Source organism: Zootoca vivipara, chromosome 1 (genome assembly GCF_963506605.1).
Source record: "Zootoca vivipara chromosome 1, rZooViv1.1, whole genome shotgun sequence".
NCBI classification, from domain to species: Eukaryota; Metazoa; Chordata; class Lepidosauria; order Squamata; family Lacertidae; genus Zootoca; species Zootoca vivipara.
The window spans coordinates 128,284,168-128,309,256 of NC_083276.1; the positions used below are offsets into that span (position 1 = coordinate 128,284,168).

A 25,089-nucleotide genomic window follows, 5' to 3' on the forward strand; every position below is an offset into this window, starting at 1 on the left:
AGGCTTTTTAAAGACTTTTTATGTATAATCCACTTTTAATGTGTACCTTCAAAAAGTGATAGTGACCCAGAACCAACAATTTATTTCCATCTCATTCAAACATAAGTTGGAACTTAACTTTTGAGCAAGCACGTAAAGAGAGTATATTCTGGATACTGAAAAGGTTTCTTTAAATGTATTTAAATGTTTTCTACTCATCTTAAACATTTGAGATTTGAATTACAGTAAAAAAGGCAAAAATAAAATAATAGGACAACTTAAGAAATACTCAAGACCATCGAAGGAAAATATCAACCAAAGGGATAACACATTCTTAGTTGATGTAGAATCATAGAGTTGGAAGAGACCACAAGGGCCATCCAGTCCAACCCCCTGCCAAGCAGGAAACACCATCAAAGCATTCTTGACATATGGCTGTCAAGCCTCCGCTTAAAAACATCCAAAGGAGGAGACTCCACCACACTCCTTGGCAGCAAATTCCACTGCCGAACAGCTCTTACTGTCAGGAAGTTCTTCCTAATGTTTAGGTGGAATCTTCTTTCTTGTAGTTTTAATCCATTGCTCCGTGTCCGCTTCTCTGGAGCAACAGAAAACAACCTTTCACCCTCCTCTATATGATATCCTTTTATATATTTGAACATGGCTATCATATCACCCCTTAACCTTCTCTTCTCCAGGCTAAACATACCCAGCTCCCTAAGCCGTTCCTCATAAGGCATTGTTTCCAAGCCTTTGACCATTTTGGTTGCCCTCTTCTGGACACGTTCCAGCTTGTCAGTATCCTTCTTGAACTGTGGTGCCCAAAACTGGACACAGTACTCCAGGTGAGGTCTGACCAGAGCAGAATACAGTGGTACTATTACTTCCCTTGATCTAGACGCTATACTCCTATTGATACAGCCCAGAATTGCATTGGCTTTATTAGCTGCTGCATCACACTGTTGACTCATGTCAAGTTTGTGGTCTACCAGGACTCCTAGATCATTTTCACATGTACTGCTCTCAAGCCAGGTGTCCCCCATCCTGTATTTGTGCCTTTCATATTTTTTTTGCCCAAGTGTAGTACTTTACATTTCTCCTTGTTAAAATTCATCTTGTTTGCTTTGGCCCAGTTGTCTAATCTGTTAAGGTCATTTTGAAGTGTGATCCTGTCCTCTGGGGTATAATACGCAAGTGTGGTGTCAGTTCCCTAAGGTCAACAACTCTGGGGACCCCTTCCTAAAATATGTGATCAGTTTGCTGTAGTTTTTACTGTTTATTTTGATTTCACCTGGGCTCTGTAGCCCCGCCCACATTCCCACTTTGTGGCCCCTCCCCTCCCATGCCTTGGCCCCGCCCCTTGCCCCCCCTAGTTTTGATCCTGGGTACGCCCCTGTTTCCATGCTTTGAACATGGTTTGTGTGTGCCTGTTAAGCGTTGTGGGGATTTTTCTTAGCTTGTTTGGGAGGAGTGGGTATGCTGTGGTACTGATATTTTCGATTGTTTCCCTCTCAAGGTGTATCCATTGTTTTCTGGGGTGATAGGGCTGTCCATGAATTCCTGTTCCCAGGGCAGTCTCGAGCAGCTCGGGCGCCCTGGCGCTGAGGGGCGGAGATCGCTCCGGCGCCCCCGCCCTCGCAGGGCGCAGCATGGTTTCGCCGCGCAGCTTCCTGCCTACCGGCCCGGCGCCCTGGCACACCCCGCCACCGGGAGTCTACCTAGAGCCGGCCCTGCCTGTTCCTCACCGGTTAAGGTAGGCATGGTCAGTCCTGCTAGGAATTTGTTGATTTCCTTCTCTGATGGGCTATGAGAGGTGTATAATTTGGAGTAGAAGTCTGCCAATTCTGAAATTATTTCTTTGGGGGAATATGTTATGTTGTCGTCTTTTTTGGTGATGCAGAAAGTTAAAGCATGTTGAAATCCCACTGACTTCATTGGGAAAGCTTAGAAGGCACTATCATCTCACTCATTAAAGTCAACGGGACTTCAAAGTGCTAAACTTCATGCTCGCTGTTTAAGAAGCACCTTGCACTTTAAATGGTTTCAATAAAGACTGTTGTGAAGATACCCATTTTATATCGAACTGTTTATTGAGTGTTGCCTTTTGTACAGTAGGGGTCAGTCACCCTCAGCAATGTGTTATGGACCACTTAGGCTTACCTGGGAACAAGTGCCTTACACTGCAGTGTAAGAGATCCATATCAACATAATCAACATTATCAACATAAACTAACTCATTTGAGTGGAACTAATAATATAACATGTATTATTCAGAAATTAAGCACACGGACGTGATAGCAAATAATTTAAAACATACAGTACGAAACAATACATGTAATCAATAAAGGTGTTGGCTCCATTGCAGTTTTCAAAAATAAAAATAAAATGTTTAACATACTTACAACAAAGTAAAATTAAAAATAGCAAACCACCTGCAGAAATAAACAAGCAGTTGTCAGGTTTAGATTAACAGCTATAAAATAATGCTTGGTTGTATTTCCCTCACTCAAATTTGGGAGCAAAAAGTTTGCATTTCCCAGGTTTGTAGGTAAAAATGGCTGAATGTTAAATGAAGGTTAGAGGCAGAGGATGGGCTTAGATCCCCGAAACACTACAAAAGTACATTTCAGTACAGCTGCTCCTCATACTGGAACAGGGCACAATTTCAGAGCGGCTTATTTCTTCCAAAGCAAATGAAATCACTTTTATGAGAAGATTTGGACTGCCAATTGGACCAACCAATGAATTATTATAGCATGTGAGGTTAAGTTAATTAGATACATCCATTCCATTTGCTGATCCCTCTGCTTTTATTCAGTTAATTGTTGGCTGCTAGTGGACCAAATGATTTAGCTATTTGGGCTGGATTAGCCAACAACCCATTTAACTGGATAATTCACAAACATACTAAGATCAAATCAAGTTAAATAATACTAACAATCTATTAACTGCAATGCCTCTAGAGTAAAAGCAGCTTTATTATTCTAAGACACAGAGAAATTCATTGACTGTGTGGAATTGTGACATGGATCATTCGGACTTATGGTTTAAAAAAACAAAACACCCAACGTGTTATAGAGTAGGGTGGGGAATTGTGTTAGTGAAAAGGCTGCTGAGCTAACTATAAACTGATTAACAGCTTCATAAATAATATCAGCAAAAAACTGGATGAATTCGGAGCATTCTTCAGAGAGGCAAGTAGCAACTTGGAGGACAGGAAAAAAGGGAGAGAATTCAATTGATTTATTCTTCTTTTTAACATTTGGTTACCATTTATAAGTGTTATTCAAGACATGACATGAATGTTGCTTACCCCTGCTTTGGATAGCGAGGGGAGCAACCGTACAAATGTTATTGGACTACATCACCCCAAATCATGGGTGTCTGAGGGCCACGGGTTGCTCCCTCCTGTTTTAGATAATGACATTTTTGTACATCGCAACAATTTTAGAAATAAATGCTATTTCAATTATCAGTGTTACCAGCACACTTTTGAAGGTTTGTTGATATTTACTGCAATTCAACTGACTCAAGTAATAATGAAATATAGGCTGATAATTAAAGCCATACAGAAATTGTCATATTCAGGGTTAGTCACCTGAGTGTTTTTAAAAACACATATTTTGTTAATCCATGATATCCTGCATCTACCCATGCAATCTAATGCCCTCCTTTTCTTAAGAGTAACCAGCTAATTTCAAATACCCTGGGCGGGATTCAACATCGTGCTCCAGCTACCAAAGTTGTTGCCTTGTTATTCATAGGGATTGACACTGGCTTCAAAATTACCCTCTTTTCTGTGAGCCAATAATTTGCCCATGTCTCAAATTGGCTCATAGCTACTCTAAGTAAAAAAGAAAAATAAATAAATAAATAGTTTACATAAAAAGTAGGAAGAGATGTTTTCTAAAGGCTGCTAGAATGTATTTTAAGGAGACCAATAATTTGAAATAACTCCTTTCCCTTGTAGCATGGAAGTCAATGGGGCTCAACACTGAAACTCAATAAACTCAACACGGCTTGGCACTTTCTCTTTCTCATGCAGATATTCAGAAAGAAGAGCAACTGGTCTATGGCTTGGGAAACACATGGCTACAGAATCTGAAAGTTTCTGCTGACAAAGCGGAAATTTAAGAACAACAGATTTGTGTCGTGCCTTTTTATATTAAGTGCTCAAGCATTCCTCACTGCCCTATTCTATTCTGCCACTGCAACCCGTGTGACAGTGGCAATGACTGCTCAGCTTCCAAGGGAAAGAAGAGGCATCCCATAGTATTGTGCTGCAAACACAAGAAACAAAATTCTGCTCTCTGCCATGTGGACAGGACACCTCCGGCATAAAAGTCCACCAAGGAGAGACTGCTACGATCAGTAACAAGCCATAGGCAGGGTGAAATGTGATGCATGTCTATTCACTTTGGTTAGAGCCTTTGGAGCTGTGGACGGTGCCACAGTCAAGAATTCACCTGGTGTGTGCTATTTCCTTCCTTTCCTTTCAACAACATTGTATTGTTTTCAGATGTGCCCCCACCCTCATTCTCATGTTACGGTAGCTTCTCAGGTTACATATTTAAAGCGGGACAATTCTCGCGTATCACACCTGTATCTGAATGCATTTGCAGAGCTCTTAAATAAATGAGTAAAAACATTACTAATGGACACCATTTTACAGGTGTGCCCTGAAACAAGTTTCACGGGATAACATGTTTGTACATGTGCACGTATGCAGATGCAGCAGTGACTTACAGAAAAGTAATGTGGACAGCAGCTCTAAGATCCTGCCATTCTTTTCTCTAAAGCTTTAGCTACAGAAACACTCTATTTCCCTACCCCTTCTATTTCTTATGTAACCAGCCTTCCCACGGCTCTCGTTTATAAAATTCCCGTTTCAGAGAGAAATTTTTGAATTTATCTTCCTGTTTAAAAGGCACGTTAAGGTTTGGTTTACTCAGGATCCTCCATTTTAAATATATTTGTTGCCTTAAATATATAATCTAAGATACTGGATTAACCTACTACTCTCCAGATGTTTCAGACTAGAACTCCCAAAATAAGCTGACCACTGAGCCTGATGTGTGTGAGCTGTAGTCTAAAATACCTGGAGAGTACCACAAGGAAGGATGCATTAACAGGTAGGTATAAATACAGCTATGCATTATTTTCACAGAACAATGCGCTTCCTACAAATTAGTAACTATATTTGGATCAATATATATGCATTGGAGGAAGAACAGGAAATATGGAGATACTAACTGCATTGAATAATAAAAGATCTCAGAGACTGTGTGAGCATTTGGACCTAATAATAGCCTAAGGTTTACTGCTATTCACTAAAAGGAACAAGCCCAGGGAAGCCTCAGGCTGCTAGCTTTGATTAATCTCAGTTTAGTGTTTACGCCCAAACCCTAAACCAGGCATCATAGCTGCCAAGTTATCCCTTTTTAAAAGGGATTTTCCATTATGCTGAATAGGCTTCCTCACGAGAAAAGGAAAAACTTGGCAGCTATGCCAGGCATCCCCAAACTGCGGCCCTCCAGATTTTTTGGCCTACAACTCCCATGATCCCTAGCTAACAGGACCAGTGGTCAGGGATGATGGGAACTGTAGTCCAAAACATCTGGATGGCCAAAGTTTGGGGATGCCTGCCCTAAGCTATGGTTAAGCTTAACTGGTTTACTGAAAGAGGTCGGCAGCATCAGCCAAGATGTGAAGTTGGCTTGTTTCACTAAAGCATAGTTCAAACCAACAAAGGCCAAACTGCAGTTATCCAAAAGGAGAAGGAACAGCTTCCAATCTCCTCCTTGAGGAGCAAGCACATGAGCCTGAGATTCTCCTAAGCATGTTGCTCAAATGATAAAACCATAGCTTATAGCAGGCATAGGCAACTTTGGCTCTCCAGATGTTTTGGAACTACAACTCCCATGATCCCTAGCTAACAGGGCCAGTGGTCAGGGATCATGGGAGTTGTAGTTCCAAAACATCTGGAGAGCCAAGGTTGTCTATGCCTGGCTTATAGTTACCTCTGAACACAGCCTCTAAGTGGCTAAAAACAAAGAAACAAAATCAGGCTCAGAGGAAACATTTGTGAGTGCCAGTAAATTAAATCTGCTGCTACCTTTTTATGATTCTCTGCCTTCAATGTAGAGACTCAATATGAATGAAGGCTGGAATTCTCCATTTATCTGGCTGGGAAAGCTTACATAAGCTACCAGTAGGTGAATCTACGTAGGTGCACATGACTGGTCTGGGTAAGGGTGAAATGAATGCAGCATTAGCAAACTTCATTTGACATATCTTTAAGTACCAGATACACAGAACAGGGAGGATTAATGGGCCTCACTCCAAAGACAGATGGATAGGTGGGCAAAATGTTATGTGTTACTAGGATCCCATGGGTAAAAACCGTGTACCAAACCCTCAGGCAAAAGACAAGGAAGCACGTTCCAATCTCTATCATAAGACACATGGAAAGTGCATTGCAATTCACAGTACGCAGTGCTGTGTGCACAGTGAGTGTGTATGCACACCTGACAATCTGCAGCCACCATGTGCAGAGTTCTGTACATGCACTTCCTGATGCAGAATTAGAAACTGCATAAGTCCCAATTTCTCGACCGAGGTGTTCCAAGATGTGCCTCTTCCTCGCTGTGCTGAAGCATTTGTCCCCAGCAACTGCTCAGGCTGGTATTCTGAGTCCCCATATCAAGTGCAGCCAAAAGCATAGAGCAGCAGAGAGAGAGTCAAGACAGACCCCGGCTCTGCGAAACCCTCAGCTCACCATTTCAACATGTATGAAGGTGGAGAAAGGTGCTTAGAAAAAGTGGTCAACTTCCAAAGCAGCAGCAAAGCAGTGTGTACATTGTTTAACATCAAAATAGATGCATTTTGGTGTTTAATCATGCTACATGTGAGAAAAATCACAGGGATTTGCATTGTTGACTTAGTAGGAGATTGGAATGTTGTGCAGATATAAAGCTGTGCATGTTCTACAACCATGAGCTGCTGTTCCAGTAGTCAAGAACAGTAATGCAAGAACTAAACAGCATCTAGCACTTGGTTCATACAGCGTACAAGGATTGCTATTCTATAGTCATATAGATGTGGATCTATAATTGAGTTTGCTATAATTGAGAGGTGGGAGAGGAATGTAGTTTTAAGGATGGTTTACTAAAACATCCTTCTAAGCTGGAAAAGACCCCACAAATACATCTCATAGGCCCCCTGTGCAAAGTACTCTGGGGCCTTTAAGTTCCAGTGCCACCTTTGCTATTTCTGCAAAATAGTTCACTTGGAAACATCATAATAAATAATGCACACAATATTTCTATTTCTAACAATAAATGCAAAGAGAATAGGAAATATTTCAAGTAAACTACATTTGGCTTTAGACCACCTGGTTGACCTAGACTTCATGAATGCGTTCTGCCTTCAATCTTCTTAGTAACATTGACCCTTGCTATTCAGTAACCAAAAAGGTGAATATTAGCCAATCTTTTTGCAGGAAAGGGTTCTGCCCGGCAGTGGAACGTTGCCTTGTAAAGCATTCATTCTACAGCAGGAAAGGGATCTCTGCAGACTGCCAGCTTCTTCCTTTGAGTCAAGTGTTCTGATAGGACAGTTCAAACATGTTGCAGGCCTCTTCCAGGCTTTCATCCATGTTGAGTCTCCTCCAGAAAGACTTCTGCTTCATCTGGAGCTCTCTCCGCACACACCTGGGGCATGGCACCGACTTCACCTTGCACTCTGAATGGAAGACGGCACCGCAGCTGTCACATCTGTGAGAACAAAATCGGATATTTGTATATTAATATGTAGGTTCCTAGCTTCTCTTCCCCACTATGCAGAGGAAAGAAGTTCTGTGCTAAGACCGTTCCTGTGCTGCCTGTATTCTGACCTCTGAAAGCCAGCCACACCGAGGAATGCTCAGAGGACGATCACTGAGTCCCAGTGAGAAGCTGTCTTATAGTGTCAGAGCATTGAGTTGTACTATGGCAGTGGTTTAGCGAGGCAGTTAGGGCACAGTGCTATGGGCAGTTAATGAAGTCACTGGGATTTAAGCAGCCTGACCGGATGCAGGGTTGCAGCTGTTAGTATTTGCTTTAATCTCAAAATCTCTGGTAGATTTTACAAGCTTAATTACTTAAGCATGTCATCCATTCTTTACTGGATTGGAGCACATGCAGGCAACCCAAGTGGGAACCCAGATGACAGCCAAAGAAAACAGTTGTGCCTTTAGAAATTTTAAATCATCCACATCTGACACTAATGCTGACTTTATCAAGCTAATTCCCCTTTCGTTAGTGATTTACAATTCCTTGGGAAACGCTGGAGACCAATGATTGATGAGAGTGTCATTTTGCATTCATTCATGGCCTCTCCCCTTTCCCCTCTTTTGATCACTCTTCTCAATCAACTGGAGAATGTAAACGCTTATCAGGAATTTCTGTCGAAATGGACGCCTGCAGGATTATGGAAGAGTGAAACACACCTGCCGTTGCTACCCAGATGCATTAAATCAGGGGGTGGGGAGGGACAAGAGAAGATTAATTATTTCAAAATTAAGAGCAAATACATCATTCAAACCATTTGAAAAAGTTGCAAAACATAAAAAAACCACCCACCACCCAAAACTTCTGTATGATCAATAATCAACTTGTTCCTTGATAAAAGGGAACAGATGATTACAAGCAGGAGGACAGGGAAAAGCAGGCATGAATGCCACTCTTCGTGGGCTTTACTTAAAATCCCACCAGCACTTATGCTTCCAGCTCTCAAAGCCTTCCATAAATCAGCTTCTTCATTTTAACCAGTTATCCCACACTACAGGTCCAATTGTTGTTTTCTCACTACCAAATTAACCCTTAATATACCCAGTCATTCCAGAACAGTAGCTGCATTAGTGTATATACCGTAGCACCCTAATCTCATTCATAGATTATTTGCTCAGAAACAACTCCTACTGCTTAATGGGATTTGGTTCCCAACATGCATACAATTGTGGCCTTCATTAGGGACTAACTGAATCATTGCCGCATAAGCGTTTGCAGGAAAACTCATACTTTCCATGATAACTGCTGCATGCAGAAATAGAAAACTGCAAACAGAGAATCCTGCCTGGCCACTGTGATCCATGCCCTGCTAAAATCTAGATCAAACCTTTGCTCTGCGTTGTACACGGGTCTGTCTTTCAACACCACACAGACATTTCAGCTTAGGACATGGCCGAATTCCATTACCAAATGGAATCCCCTAATTTTAAAGCAGCTCTTCATTAACTTGCCCTCTTTAAGTCTGTGGTCATTAGAAATCTTTCTCTGGAGAACTCTGGCAACCCAAGTCAGAACGATGGCTACTGAGGAGAGGCACTTCTCTCTGGCGGCGTCCCAATTCAGCTCATATACTAAGGTATACTAAGTTATCACCATCTTCTATGTTACACAATAATTTGGATTCAGCTTATTGAAAATCTTTCGTAGAGGCTAAACACTTGTTACCTAGTACAGATTTTCAGGTACGGGTTGCGGGACAAAGTGTTAAGGGTGAGCTGATGGTAGAGAGAACAGTGACAGAGAGATTGGAGAGAACACAATTGCTTCCTTCCCACAATGTTAGCACTCAAACAGCAGCTTTTCCCATGCAGTTTTCAGGTACTCATATGACCAAGAAGATTCCTAAGATCAGTAAGACGGAGGGAAATGTGAGGTTCCTAATAAAAAAGCAGGTAGTGTGGGCCCACCATAAACCAGATTCTCCCGACACATACAAATTGCTGCTGGACAATGCTCTTCTTGCAAACATGGACAGGTCATTCTTCCTTGCCTCTTCTGCTTGCTCCTTCTTCAGACCCAGTGGCAGCAATGAGGTACAGTGGTGCCTCGCTAGACGAAATTAATTCGTTCCAGGACTCAATTCGGGGCAGAGACCAGCGGAACACAAAGGGGAACCAACTGCAGCAGGGAAAGAAGGCAAAGGGAGATCAGCTGAGAAGCGGCGACAGCTGTCAGCGCCTCTCAGCTGAGCTTCCTTTGCCTTCTTCCCTTGCTACAGCTGGCTCCCCTTTCGCTAGATGAATGCCCTGATTTTCTGATCGGAGGTTTTTATGGCCACGCTTTGCAGGACGAAGCGGTGGCCATAGAAAATCTCGTCGTATAGCGAGGCAACCTCCGATCAGAAAATCCTTTCGTTAAGCAGAATTTTCGTCTAGCAGGGCATTCGCCTAGCGAGGCACCACTGTAGAGGAAATGTTGTTGTTGCTGCTGCTGCTGGTGCCATTTGCATTACTTACCTGCTCCCAATGGTAGAGAAGCCCCCCCCTGCCCCCCCACAGCCACTCATGCCATCTCATTGGGTAAGGAAGAAGAAACATAGAGGGACAAGCAAAGAAAATGAGGGCTGCAGCTACTATCTTCCTCTCCCCACTGCCAGATTGGGCCCTAAGAGGAAGAGAATGGAGTGGAAGTTGTGTGTGATGGTGAGATGAACGAGGAGGAGCTGCCGGCACTGGGGTGGACCAGAGTGAGTCCTGGCTAGCCCTGCCAGCCCGGTTAGGACCACCTGCACATGTGGTAGAGGACCGGGTACACAAACGGAATGTGTGAAGTCAACTGCAGTCTCACCAAGGGACTGACAAGTGAAAACGAAATATGGCACTTAAGCACTCCGTTGATTTTGCGTTGCACAATTCACTATACAGCTTAAGGAGAGAAGGAATCATGAAGCTGAGATGAACCTGCAAAACTTAAAAGCTGAAATCTTTCCCAGCTGCAACCTACTCTAACTTCCATGGAAAATTACAAAGGTGTAGCTCCTCGCTGTGGCTGCAGGACCATTCAGAATTTCAATCAAGCGATCAAACACCTGCTTCTTATCTGGCCAAGGCTACAGCTCGATGCTGCGTCACCCACTTCTCTAACATCTGAGGGCAACGAGAAGCACCTGTGTTGGGAAAGAGGGTGTTCCTTTTATGGCACTTATTTACAAAACAGCCTCATTATTACTAAGCCTTTATTCTCCTTTTCTCAGATCCTTTTGAGCACAAATACAATGACATTGTGGAGAAGACATTTGTTGCTTTGAAGATGACAAAAAGATGAGACCTTAAAAACAAGCAACTGTGGACTCATTCATGTCTTCCGTTTTGCCTGCAGCAGTCCCAGAGGGGAAAGTCCACTTTTCATGTTCGGCTTCCTATGGTTACAGCTGCTGTAGGAGTGCAATCGTATGGCTCATTGCCTAGATTATGCACATAGCACCAGTGCTTGAAACACCTCTGAATCTCCGTGAAGGTTTTTGCATTTTAAGTGATCAGAAGTATGCTCCTGTAGGGCAGCCATTCTTAACACGGGAAATTTGGGGTGGGTGAAATGACCTCTTAGTGGAGGTGCTGGAAACCGATAGTGGAGGCACATATTTCTCCTTAAACTTGTGCCCCAGCCAGCCCCATCTTTAACCAGCTTCCTCCCTTCTAGCATTCTTTACTAGAAGCCACAAGATAATTTCAGCTCTGAAGTGCAGAAGATTATACTTGTTTGCATGCCCTGAAACATATGATACAATAACACATTTCTTTAAAAAGAAAAAGAAAAAAGCAAGATGATTCATTAGTATGGTAGTCAGTGAGATGCTTGAGCAAGTTATTTCATTTTCTGCATGGGCTGGAGTCATGATTGTACAGAAGGGTTGTTCTTGTGTTGTTGTGTGTGTGTGTGTGTGTTTTTTTTAAAAAAAGTAACACTGAAAGATTAGTTTTCCTATGACCCATTGCATGCAACAGCATGTGGGACTTAATGCCTGTGCAAAGTTTATGGGCACACAGACAGTACATGTCAAAAGTGGTAGGCTCAAAAGTGGTAGGCAGCTATGCACAGGGACCCTGCATGCTCTTGTTGTTGTTTAGTCATTTAGTCGTGTCCAACTCTTCGTGACCCCATGGACCTGAGCACGCCAGGCACTCCTGTCTTCCACTGCCTCCCGCAGTTTGGTCAAACTCATGTTCGTAGCTTCGAGAACACTGTCCAACCATCTCATCCTCTGTCGTCCCCTTCTCCTAGTGCCCTCCATCTTTCCCAACATCAAGGTCTTTTCCAAGGATTCTTCTCTTCTCATGAGGTGGCCAAAGTATTGGAGCCTCAGCTTCACGATCTGTCCTTCCAGTGAGCACTCAGGGCTGATTTCCTTCAGAATGGATAGGTTTGATCTTCTTGCAGTCCATGGGACTCTCAAGAGTCTCCTCCAGCACTATTGCAATGCTCACAGTTGTCCTTAGGTCCATGTGTCAAGGTTCGCTAAGACCCGACAAGTGATAGCCAGGGTCAGGAGCGAGAAAGTTCTCGGTCAGGTGGGGGTCAAAGGCAAGTGGTATGATCTACAGCGGACAAAAGTCAGTTCTCAGAATGGCTGCTAGCAGGCAGATAGGACAGAGGTAACCAGCAAATGGTCAAGTTCCAGAGGCAGAGGGTTCTGCGAAGGAAGGTGAAGAGCAGAAATTCAGCCTCACAGGCTCTTCTCAATGGGAGTCAGGTTGTTTAGGGTGGGCTGAAGAGGATATCCTGGGGTAAAGGCCGAGTGGAATTGCACTGATTCCACCTGACTGGGTGATGCACCAGCCGGTGCGTCTTCTAATGCTTTCTAGAGGACACCTCTGGGTAAAGCAAGCAATTCCTTCAGCAGATGGGCTGCATTGGTGGTAGAGGGAAAAAAGACACTGGGTCTTGGTTGTCTGTCTGGAATACCAGTTTGAGACCCCTATCCCTGAAGTTGATCAGAGAAACCAGATCAACAATGACCCAACAACAAAATGTAACCCAGCGCTGACAGATAGCAGAACCTGGAATTTCGTCATACTAAACATTTATCAGCATTTTACTTTGCAAGGAAGAACTCATTTTTTGAGTCCTTGCAGTAAAAGGTGAAGGAGATCTCAGCAACAAGAGCTTGTATCCGAAAGCTGCGAAAAATTCACAATGCAGTACAGTGGTGCCTCGCTTAACGAATGCCCTGCTTAACGAAATTTCCGCTTAACGAAAGGTTTTTTCTAGTGGAGGTTGCCTCGCTAGACGTATTCGTTTTGCGAAAAATCCGTCTAGTGAATCGCGGTTTCCCATAGGAATGCATTGAAATTCAATGAATGCGTTCCTATGGGCAAAAAAAATTATAAAAAATTCAATGCATTCCAATGGGATTCGCTAGACAAATTTTTCGTTATAAGAAAAGACCCGTGGAACGAATTAAATTCGTCTAGCAAGGCACCACTGTATCTTCAAGCATGTGCAGTGCTATTCAACCACCCCAGTGAGTAACTACCACCTGACACTCTGCCCCCTGCAAAGTAAAGCTTTCCTGAGAACACTATTTCCAGCAGGCGTGAGTCAATTTCCATGTCTACTTAAAAACTAACTGCTGGAGCTGGCAGGAAAAAATCAGAAGACCCAACTATTACAACATTTCCACTTCCACTTTACTATTCTTCTATTTTTAGTTTCCATTCCAAACCCGACACCCAGGAAATCCAAGGAAGGGGAATACTTTAACTAAGCAATGCAAAACCAAGCAAGAAAAAAAAAGAGATAGAGAGAATTATTTGAGCATTCTACAACGGTGCTAAGACAGCAGACTTGGAAGTTGTGTATTGTTGGACAGGATGTAAGGAGCCTGCCAGGCACAGCCCACAAAACCCTGCTAATTAACTGAAATGATTGTGTTTGTTTTGGAACCATTTAGCCAACAAAGGAATGTGTCACACCGATTAGCAAGAAAAGGGTATGTAATATATGTGCATTCAAAGCCAGATGAGTGCATTATCCAGGTATTTGCTCTGTTTGCTCAAGGATTGACAAAAAATGAATGCTGAGCAAACAGTCTCCGTGCAAATGGAAACTCCAGCTTTTTAAAAGTGGTTGGGGGTGTCCTTCTGCCCTGAGATTTATCTGTCTCGGTAAGAGACAGGACTTGAGAAATCACATCTGGAAATGGACCCATAAAAAAAACTACTTTTCTGCCAGAACTTGTTCTCTCCATCAGCCTCTGTGAAGATGCCATTATATCAGGATGGTCGTCATCCAGTGCTGACCCTCTGGCAGGTCTTGGCAAGGGCACCTGAGACTCATCACTTTGCTTTCTTCTTTGTCAAGCGGAAAGGTCAAGGCAAAAAGGCAAAGGGGAAATATATGCAAAGCAAGGTGCAAACACACTTCGGTTCCTAGTCATTAAAGAATGCTGTGAACGCTGGGGAACTCTTTCACACAGTACAAACAACTTCTTATTAAGGCAACTGATAGTTGGTTTTTTTTCATACCACTCTAACAGAGGCTCAAGGTTTATTAAAAGTCCAGTTTTGCACTCATTTAAAACATAAGGGGAATTCATTTTGTTTAGATTTAGTGAAGCTGAACACATGCAAGTGAAGGAGCAGAAACAAAGTTATTAGGACAACAGTAAGTTCATCACAACGCACATGTGTTAATATTTATTTTCATCTCCATTTAGGGGCAAAGCTTAGAAAACTAACATTTTCATGGATCTACAAAACTGTAAATGTTATATATCCCTTTTAGAGGGTTGTGGGGGGGGGGGTGGAGGTGTTAGTGAAACTTGCTGAACATGCCAGATTAAATTACCCCGTCCTTCTTCCCGAAAAAAGAAAAGAAAAACTCTAATGAAAATTCCTTAGCTAAAACAAAACCTAAGGTTTCCCCACCCAGGAATAATGTTTGGTTGAAGGCAATCAACCTTCTCAATCCGTTTTGGGCACCTACTTCTATTCAAAGGCTATGCATTTTATTTATTTTTTGCTGCAACTGACTAACAAGGCCACTCCTCTGAAATTCAATGCCAGGGCTTGTGTTTGCTGATACAACGGTATAAACCTTTCAGGAGAACTACCAGCAAGATGAATATCACTGTATGGTATTCTTTGGCTGCTCAAAAGTGGAAATGTGGAATCAGGCACCAGGGTCCAACTTGTTCGTAACTCTGCCATCCTAAGCAGGGGGCTCAGGGAACAGAGAGGGCTGTGCACATCCTAAGGCACAGTGTAATATAAGAACTAGAACAGAACATTTGGAACCTACGGTAGTTAAATGGCATTTAAGGCAATGATTACCTAAATAAGGGAATGCAACCCTACTAACAGAAATCTCAATATATTGAAATATTTGTGAGGTTTTTCTTTGGGGTGGGGGCAGGAGCACATGAGCCCCTGACGCATACCAAGTTGAAACACCCCACCTCCTCCCGCAAATATAATGGACAAAGAGGGTTATACTTTAATTCAGAGTGAAACATATGACTGGCTGCCAAGATCTGTCTTGGAATTAAAAGGCAGCCCACTGCATGCACTTGATTTCTGTTAACAAACCTAAATTCAAAGCATTGCCCATGTGGCAATCTTACGAATGAATGAACTATTTATTTAAAAACAAAATAGACTATTACATCTGTTAATGGGCAACCAGCTTTCTATCAACACAATGCCCCAACAAATGAATATTATCCAATATACAGACAGATAATGTTCAAACTAATTATCAAAATAAAACTTAACTGATCAAACTATTTCACTTTTGTCACTGAACCACGACTTCACTGGTACAGCAATATTAAATATTATTTTGAAAATGATGTGGTTATATCAGTGTCATTAAATCTGTTTTTGTATTGAACATGTACACATATATATTACTGGCTGCCAGTGTAATAAGCACCAACAGAAGTCATTACACCCAGATATCACTGATCTGAGATGCACTGCAAATTCTCTCAGGGCATTTGAGATTTCAGAATTCTAAGCAATTTAACCTGTGATTTTAATGCACAGCAAACACTCAGAGTAACCAAATCATTCTGCAGAGAAACTACATGCATTGCACTGGGAAACCTTCTTACATCAAGTATTTTGCCCCTTTCATTATCCTCACGAGTGCCTTGCAGATATCTTTGCCTTATATAGCCATGATCTTAGTTCTCCTTAATGCTTTTTAACAACTTTCCGTCCTAGAAATTACTGTTTTGCAAGTGTTCTCTTTTCTTTCTTAATCAGTGTTTGCGTAGTTGTGCTGCACACCTCATTTAATATATGTTCAGGGCTTGGATCTCATGCTAAAAACAAGGTACTGAAACAAAACCAGGGAAAGATGGGGCGAATATTAGCAGTAAAAGAGGTGCCAGTCAGAAATCTCAGTAAAAGGTGGCCTTGGGCTGCACTGGCACGGAACTCTTCTCCCAGCTGGGAAGAAAAATAACTCTCAACAAATTATGCTAACAAAATAATCCTGGCCATCTCACAAACTGCCAACAATGCCCAAGGGAGGATCAACATAATGCATATACAAAACTTAGTTATTTATGACTCACTCCTGGATACTCCATTGAAAAACTCAATGGGGTGACATAGCTGTTTTATCTGTCCCTGATTCACACAGGAATGATATGCAGTCCGATTAAGGGATGAGCATGCATGTATGAATCAGCCCCAACATGCAGCCTGGCCAACTCCTTTATCTAACAATCCAATATGCAGCAAGATGATGTGCTCAGTTGCCAATGCACAACTACTTATGGGCTGATGAAAGACAAGCATCAAGTGCCTCTCTCCTTTTCTCTTATTGTCAGGCTTCCCATACAAACAGGGAGCCAAGAGAAGGGAAGAGACATTCTGGATACTGACCTCCAGAAAAGTTAAATATTCTTGAAACTTGTTGGCTTGGGGTAGGCAGGTCCCATTAACCTTACCTTGCCTAGGGCCTCTAAAATAAGTGGTACCTCTGGTTAAGAACTTAATTCGTTCCGGAGGTCTGTTCTTAACCTGAAACTGTTCTTAACCTGAGACACCACTTTAGCTAATGGGGGCTCCTGCTGCTGCCACGCGGAGCACGATTTCTGTTCTCATCCTGAAGCAAAGTTCTTAACCCGAGGTACTATTTCTGGGTTAGTGGAGTCTGTAACCTGAAGCGTTTGTAACCCGAGGTACCACTGTATCAGACTTGCATTTACAATCTGAACAGCTTAGAAATACCGTGTTTCTCATATTATAAGTCATGTCTTATAATCTTTTTTTCTCAAGAAAATAAGCCTATGGCTTATTTTCGGGGGGTGTCTTATTATTTTTTTAAAAAAATACAGTATGGTACCTCCCCTGTCCGGCGCCCGGAACTGGCTGCTGCTGCGCTGCTGGGCGCGTTGTCGGGCTTCACGCGGCGCGCGCTGAGGCTCTTGCCGGATCCCGGCTCGGAGCAGCGCGCGCTGCGGCTCTTGCTGCGTCCCGCAGCGCCAGCGCCAAGCGCCAACCCAGCAGCGAGACCGGCGGGGACCTGCAGCGCGCGCGACAGGAAGAGGAGGGACCAGCGAGTGGCAGCCGCGGCGGCCAATGAAGGCTCGGCCGGGTGTTTTTTGTCGTTGTAGCTGCGTCCCGCTGCGTCCCTCCTCTTCCTGTCGCGGCTCGGCGCCCGGAACTGGCGGCTGCTGCGCGCGTTGTCGGCGCTTCAGCAGGGCACGCTGCTGGGTCCCGCCGGGTCGGGGCTCCACGCGGCGCGCGCTGAGGCTCTTGCCGGGTCTCGCTGCCGGGTCGGGGCTCGGAGCAGCGCGCGCTGCGGCTCTTGCTGCGTCCCGCCGCCGGGTCAGCGCTTGGCACGGTGCATGCTGCTGGACATTTTGGAGGGGCAGCAGCAGCCGATTCCGGGCGCTTACAGGCATCTTCCTCTTCCATGGCGCCATCCAGACCTGCTCCCACCACTACGGCTTATTTTTGGGGTATGTCTTATATTTCTTCAACTCAGGAAAATCCTGCCATGGCTTATTTTGTAGGGATGACTTAAAATATGAGAAACACGGTAAACATCTTAAGGAATTTTAACGGTCAGATTGTGAAAGTCCCTCTTGAGTTCACAAGTCTTCTCTTAAGGCCCCTTTGTGTGTTATGTGCACTGTTGTGCTTGCCATAACTACACGTCTAGTCCTTTGCATTTACAAGAGTGGTGCTGAACTCCAATTCCCTAGTGCATGTACATGTGGTGAAGCAGGCCAAAGCATGATGGTACATACCCCATGAATGCACACACTTTCCACTTGGACTGGCTACAAATGCAAGTAGCAGCTGAGGGGGTTGATTATTGGTGGTGATGGTGAGAGGGAGTTTAACTTACTGCAGTTTAACTTACTGTAGGCCACGTGAAAACCACTCCTTTGAAGCTGCCATTTGCACTGAGAGGAAATTCCCCTATTGGTATGAAGATGCATTTAATGTTGTCTCGTCTGGCCTTCATAAAAGGTTTCCACATGGAAAGGAGGTAAGCTGAACTCTTGCTCATGTTTGCATTAGCCCTCTCATCATTACCGCACCATAGTAAATGTACACACATGCAACGCAACACATGAAATCACAATCCTTTACCTGCTTGTAGAAATGTCCTCAAAGGGGTACAGGATCTCGCCATTGTTACAGATCTCGCACATGAATCCCTTTTGACTACAAAGGCTGCAGTTGTACACATGGGAAGTGGCAAATTTGATTACTTTCCCAAGAAAAGGGGCCAGCTTCCCTTCGATAACCTGCAAAGCAACAGAAAAGAGACCCCGTTACCAAGAATCAGCAACAGAAATGGCTGGACATTATCCGTGTGTCTCATTACCAAACTAAAACACAATTCAGAGTTGATTAAACAGTGAAGGGATTGCTGCAGGATGGGTGGGATGAATCATGTAATTCAGGCTAAAGAATGCCAAATAAAACCCACCCATGGCAAGAAGGTAACAGAACATTAAAAGGTATGGTCATTTTACACCTGTTTGGAGATGGGTAAAGTTAGATTGCTTAATTCATTTACTTACAATGCTTGTCTGTTTTTATTTTACTGTGCTTTTCTATTGTTTTACTCATGAAACTCCACACAGAATAATGGATAACAATCGAAGAGAAGGGTGAGAGCCTGATTTCACACAGAACTATGGTGTGAGAAGATACTATCACACACACACACACACAAATAATTTAAGAGGCATGCAACGGCCCTAGTATGTGAAAATCCACATTTGAATGTTCGCTTAAATGTGCCAGTTCCCTCCACCATGTTCCTCAGTACTAGCATTCTTTTTCTTTCTGTTTACTCAAAATGTTGAGTGTCCAATTACCAATGCCAAAACAACTGTTTTATTAATGATTACTGGTAATTACATAATTATCACCGTGTCTGTATTTATTGTGTTCCATTTCCCTCTGCCCTCACTATCTCCAATCTCCTCCCAAACCTTGTGTGTGTCTGTGTGTGTGTATATTCTGCTACTCAGGGTAATATTTCATGCATTTAGTGTACTGTAGACCACGACAACTTAACACTGTAATAAAACCGTTCATCTTTAAGGTGCCGCAAGACTCCAAACCTTAAAGCAAAATGAGTAAATGCAGATTCCATAAGAATGCTCACCGCACTTATGCTAAATGTTTCTCTTATTCTAAATGTATTTCTGCTCGCCTAAACTGCAGCACATACACTAAATGGAAAAATATAGGCAGGAAAGGAAGTTGATGGGATGGCTTGGGTCGCTGCCACGGGATGGAAACGCCGAAAAGCCCTCGCTCTTGTAAGAACTGAACATCTGTGGCAGCAGGAAGCTGAAATGTTATTGCTAGCCACACAGACTCGACATCTGTTTGTACTGCACGGAAAGGTGATGCTTTTACTGTGTCCTGCTATAGAATGATGGCCTCACTCTGGACCTTAAACAATTCACAAAGGTCACTACGGGAAGGTGTGGTTCAAGGCCAGGGCTCCGATACTGTTGCATTATAATAGACGGTCAAAGTCAGTACTATAAGCAACTTTAAAAAAATCTCTTCCTTAATTAATTTTGGTAATCAGAGTCAAAAGTCTAAACTGGTTAAGGGGAAATGATGTCCAGCAAATATGAGGAAACGCAAGGAGCAGCAGATATGTTGGTGATAGAGCATATACACTTCCAGATTAATATATAAACAAAGAAATGCAGGCCAGAACAGAGGAGACTTGAATGATGCACCAGGATCAGTAATATCCAGCACTAAATAATTCAGTCTCCAGCTTACCGTATAGCCAACAGGCTGTAAATAATAAGTTCTTAAAATAATAACACGCAAATTGATATACACAGAAGTGCACGATCTCCATGCTTTACTAAGAAACCAGCATACTGGAGCTTTTGCAGGATCTGGATTAGTTTGGAAAGGACGTTTGTCAGCAAAGACAAGTGTGTGTCCATGTTAGGGGTAGAAAAGGGGGGTGTATTATTTATTCATCTAAGAATCACTTCCCGTGAGGCATCTTGAGGTACTTGGTGGGTAAGGTTGCATGCTACTGGCTGGGAGGCAGAGACCGGATGACAAGCAATTTATGAAAATTCTGACCAGAGCAGAATTTTTTTTGCAGACAGCACTTGTAGCCTTGCAGTCAATTGTCTCTAGTCAGAGGCTACTTGCTGGTACCTAAAAAGAAATGCAGTTGCAAACCAGAGTAGAGAGAGACTGCACCATGACTTACATAGTTGCAGATGTGGAGAGGATAACCCTCTGCAAAGCTGGAACATGCTTTGAACATTCACAACAGCCGTGCTGATGTGGTTCAGCTGCATTAATGTGTTTAGCAGGTGATTTCTAGAATTCAGGAAGAGGGGATTTGGAGCAGGCACCCCAACCTTCGGTCCTCTAAATGTTTTGGACGACAATTCCCACCATCCCTGATCACTGGTCCTGTTAGCTAGGGATCATGGGAGTTCTAGGCAAAAACATCCGGAGGGCCATAGGTTGGTGATGCCTGATTCAGAGCCTTTTTGATTTTTTTGTTTTGAGAGTCTGAAAGATGGATAATGTGACCTTCTTCGATTTGTAAGGCAGACTAGGTAGTCAGACTATATCTAGCAACAGAGGGCTTTGAGGTGTTTCTGGTGTGTTTTTAAAGCAAGTCTGTTGATGATGAGAGTTGTACGGTTGATCATTTTACCTACGTGTGTTTGGGGAATGGCAAGCATGCGGTTTATTACTTCCTGGAAGTTTTGCATAGCAGGGAGTGATAGAAATATATAAAACAAAAAACCTGAAATACAACTGCATTAGCAGAGCTTTGAGTTAATGATTGTACGCTGTGGCGAGACTTCCTCATGCGCTAGCATCCTTAGGATATAATAATAATAATAATAATAATAATAATAATAATAATAATAATAATAATGTTATTATTTATACCCCGCCCATCTGGCTGAGTTTCCACAGCCACTCTGGGCGGCTCCCAATGAGTGTTAAATCGAGTGATTGCACAGCTAAATAGTTTTATTATTATGAATTTGTATAATAACCTGCAATACAGTCTTGAATGTATGTTTTATGTTATCTTGCAATGTAATGTATGTTATAAATTGTAAAAATGCTTTAGTAATGTTTAACAAAGGTGTTTTGCACAATTTGGTACCCTTTTCAGTACAGTATGGGATTTCCTTGCCTACCGGTCACCACGGTGCGCTGCAGTTTGCTGCTCCATTTATTTAATGGCTGCAGAGAAGAGGGAACACCTAACAGCCAAAGTTGCTGTTTACAAAAATAACGCACTGGGGAAATGAGTACAAATAGCTTCTATAGAAAAGGTCTTTAAGGAAGTCTCATTGAAAGCTGTACTATACAAAGAATGTTATCTCCGTATCTTCACAATGTATTAGGCATACGCCTAACATACCGTAGTCAAAGTACAACCAGAGAGCTAAATCAATACATGGTGAGAACTTCACAGGGGAGGGGTAGGGAAACATTGACTCAGCAAGCAAATATTGTGCCTATATTTTCTGAATGTGGCGGCAACACTGCCCAGGGTTACTGTTCTATTCCATTGAGGGTTCCCACCCACTCCCCCAAATAACCGGGCAGAAATGCACCCCAAATTAACTTACTAAGCCACTAGCTTTGTTCATCATGATCAGCCTCAACAGTATATTCAGAGTATGCTAAATGCTTACCGTTGTTAAACACGGCCAACTAAAATTTTATAGCAGGGAAGTATCTCCATGTTGCGGCAGCTCCACATGGGACCATGTTGTGTGAAAGGAACTCAGCAGAATGGGAAAGTCTCCAGGCCAGCACCAACAGGCCACCAGGAATGTGTGCAGTTCTGAAGACCTTCCTTTGTGAGAAGGAAATACTCTCTGTGGTGGGAAGGAGCCTGCTTCCCTCTTTCTCTCTCTCATGGGACGATCCATATGGAGAGCAGCTTTCAAATCTCGGGTGGAGTCAACACCACAGAGAAGCACGTCCCGTGAACTTTACATGTTGATTCCATCATGTTGAACTGGCCTACATTTGACAACTCTTCTCTGAGTTAGGGGGAAGCAAAGTCAAGAGATACGGCGGTAGCTCAAAGCTACCCAAGTAATGCCATGGCAGAGCTGAGAGTTTAATTCAAATCACCCTGTAGAGCAGGGGTGTCAAACTCAAATTCATCGGGGGCCGCATCAGCAGTTTGGTCACCCTCAAAGGGCCGGTTGTGTCTGTAGGACTATGTGTCCACTCTTTATTATCATTGCATTCAATTATTACTGTTTTTTGTAATAATGTAAGCTCATTCCCGCCCCCACGCGGATCACATTCCTGCATCGTGGCGCGTGTGTGGGAGGGGATGTAAACGAGGGAAATTTGAACAAAAGGTGGGGATTGACGGCTTCCGGGGGGGGGGCGCTCAACTAAACCTTCGGCAGGAAGGAGAAAGCCACTGCTGGGATTAAAAACCTGCAGATGGAAAGAGGGCTTCCCTCTCCCGCCCTGCGCACACCCAAACCCCGCTAGGCAGGATGCCACACGCTGCAACCCACCCCATGCTTTGGAGAGGGGCAGGAACATGCGGTGCAGCGCCAACTCCCTGCTTTGCTTTTGCATCCTCCCTCCTCAGCGCCAGAGTCCCTTCCCCTCACGCTGAGGGAGGGCAGCGGATTTCCCGAGGAGGAAGGCGGCGGCAGCCCCAGCGGACGTGCATCTTCGCCTCAGAGCTGCTCTTCCCCCCACCCGCGCTGTTGTCGTCTTCGCCGCCGCCTCTCCCTACCAGGACTGCAGGCAGAGGAGGCTTGAAAACCTCCCCCCCCCCAAAAAAATTCCCCTCCCACCTACTCAAACCGCGAGGCGACTCCATCTGGAGCCCTACATCACGAGGGGCTGAGAGGAGGCGGCGGCAGAGCGGGAAGAGCAGGAACCCGTGCCGTTGTCGCCGCCTCCCTCCCGGCCCCCCCCCGGGGAGCAGCTCCGCCGGAACTGAGAAGCCAAAGGGCGGCTCGGGGTGGGGGGGGCAGAGCAAAAGCCAGGCACCCTCCCGAGTGTCTATGAGGAGAAAACGGGGGAAGAGGGAAGAGAAACCCGGCTCCATCAAGAGAGCGGCTGTTGCGCTTCGCCTACTTCCCCCTCAGGCTCACTCCGCGTCCCTTTCGCCCACTCGTTCGCCCAACCTCCCGGATGCAGCCGAGGAGAGGAAGGGAAGCGGCGGGCGGCGGCTCCCCAGTGCCGCCTCACTCACTCTCAGAGACAACAGCAAAGCCCGCCAAAAAAATTCCAGCGCTGGTCCCGGCACCAACTTTGCCGGCGGTGCCTGTAGGGCTTTCCTACCTCCTCGGCGGGCTTCCTCCTCCTCCTCCTCCTGCATCTCTGGCCGCTGTGCCACCGCCTCCCTCAGCCTCATTCGAAATTGAAATTCCCTGGCCAAGGCCGTCAGCACGGATCCAGCGCCCCGGCCTCCGCCTGCAGGCCCGCCCCCGGTTTTGACCCTCGGCCAATCGCAGGCTCCAGAACTACTGTCAACGGCTAATGTCGGTGGCGGCTACACGGGCCACATGACGAGGTCTGGCGGGCCGGATTAGACCCCCGGGCCTTGTGTTTGACACCCGTGCTGTAGAGTGAACTAATGTTTTGAGTGCTAGGCTGGCTGTCCCTCATGATATCACCTGCTGCTCCACTTGGGCAGAGAGGGCTCCATTTCTGTTTTTCGAATTTTTATCTATGTCACTTTAAATTGTAATCATCATCACCATCATATTTTATTATTTATACCCCGCCCATCTGGCTGAGTCTCCCCAGCCACTCTGGGAGGCTCCCAATTGAATATTAAAGCTTCCCTAAACAGGGATGCCTTCAGATGTCTTTTAAAATTAAGATAGCTGCTTATTTCCTTGACATCTGATGGGAGGGCGTTTCACAGGGAGGGTGCTGCTACCGAGAAGGCCCTCTGTCTGGTTCCCTGTAACCTCACTTCTTGCAATGAGGGAACCACCAGAAGGCCCTCGGCGCTGGATCTGATTGTCCAGGCTGAATGGTGGGGGTGGAGACGCTCCTTCAGGTATACAGGACCGAGGCCGTTTAGGGCTCTAAAGGTCAACACCAACACTTTGAATTGTGCTCGGAAACATACTGGGAGCCAGTGTAGATCTCTCAGGACCGGTGTTATGTGGTCCCGTCGGCCGGTCCCAGTCTACCTGCCGCATTCTGGATTAGTTGCAGTTTCCGGGTCACCTTCAAAGGTAGCCCCACATAGAACGCATTGCAGTAATCCAAGCGGGAGATAACCAGAGCATGCACCACTCTGGCGAGACAGTCTGCAGGCAGGTAGGGTCTCAGCCTGCGTACCAGATGGAGCTGATAGACAGCTGCCCTGGACACAGAATTAACCTGTGCCTCCATGGACAGTTGTGAGTCCAAAATGACTCCCAGGCTGCGCACCTGGTCCTTCAGGGGCACAGTTACCCCATTCAGGACCAGGGAGTCCTCCACACCTGCCCGCCTCCTGTCCCCCACAAACAGTATTTCTGTCTTGTCAGGATTCAACCTCAATCCATTAACCGTCATCCAACCTCCAACTGCCTCCAAGCACTCACACAGGACCTTCACCGCCTTCACTGGTTCTGATTTGAAAGAGAGGTAGAGCTGGGTATCATCCGCATACTGATGAACACCCAGCCCAAACCCCCTGATGATCTCTCCCAGCGGCTGCATATATATGTTTAAAAGCATGGAGGAGAGGACAAAACCCTGAGGCACCCCACAAGTGAGAACCCAGGGGTCTGAACACTATCCCTCACACCACCACTTTCTGAACACGGCCACTGTATGACAGTGCCCCCAGCTCC

At 44.6% G+C, this 25,089-nt stretch overlaps 1 protein-coding gene across 2 annotated transcripts in view; it reads right to left on the reverse strand.

Moving 5' to 3' along the window:
• Positions 1 to 1,702: 1,702 nt before the first annotated feature.
• The window catches only part of PLEKHM3 (pleckstrin homology domain containing M3), a 76,047-nt gene continuing 52,660 nt past the window's right edge, over positions 1,703 to 25,089 (reverse strand). For both annotated transcript variants that reach the window (XM_035138301.2, XM_035138292.2), the window contains 2 exons: positions 18,365 to 18,522; positions 1,703 to 7,754 (listed from right to left, as the gene is read on the reverse strand). In XM_035138301.2, coding sequence (XP_034994192.1) covers positions 7,577 to 7,754; positions 18,365 to 18,522 — 336 coding nt within the window. In that variant the 3' untranslated portion in view covers positions 1,703 to 7,576. The remainder of the gene's footprint in view (positions 7,755 to 18,364; positions 18,523 to 25,089) is intronic.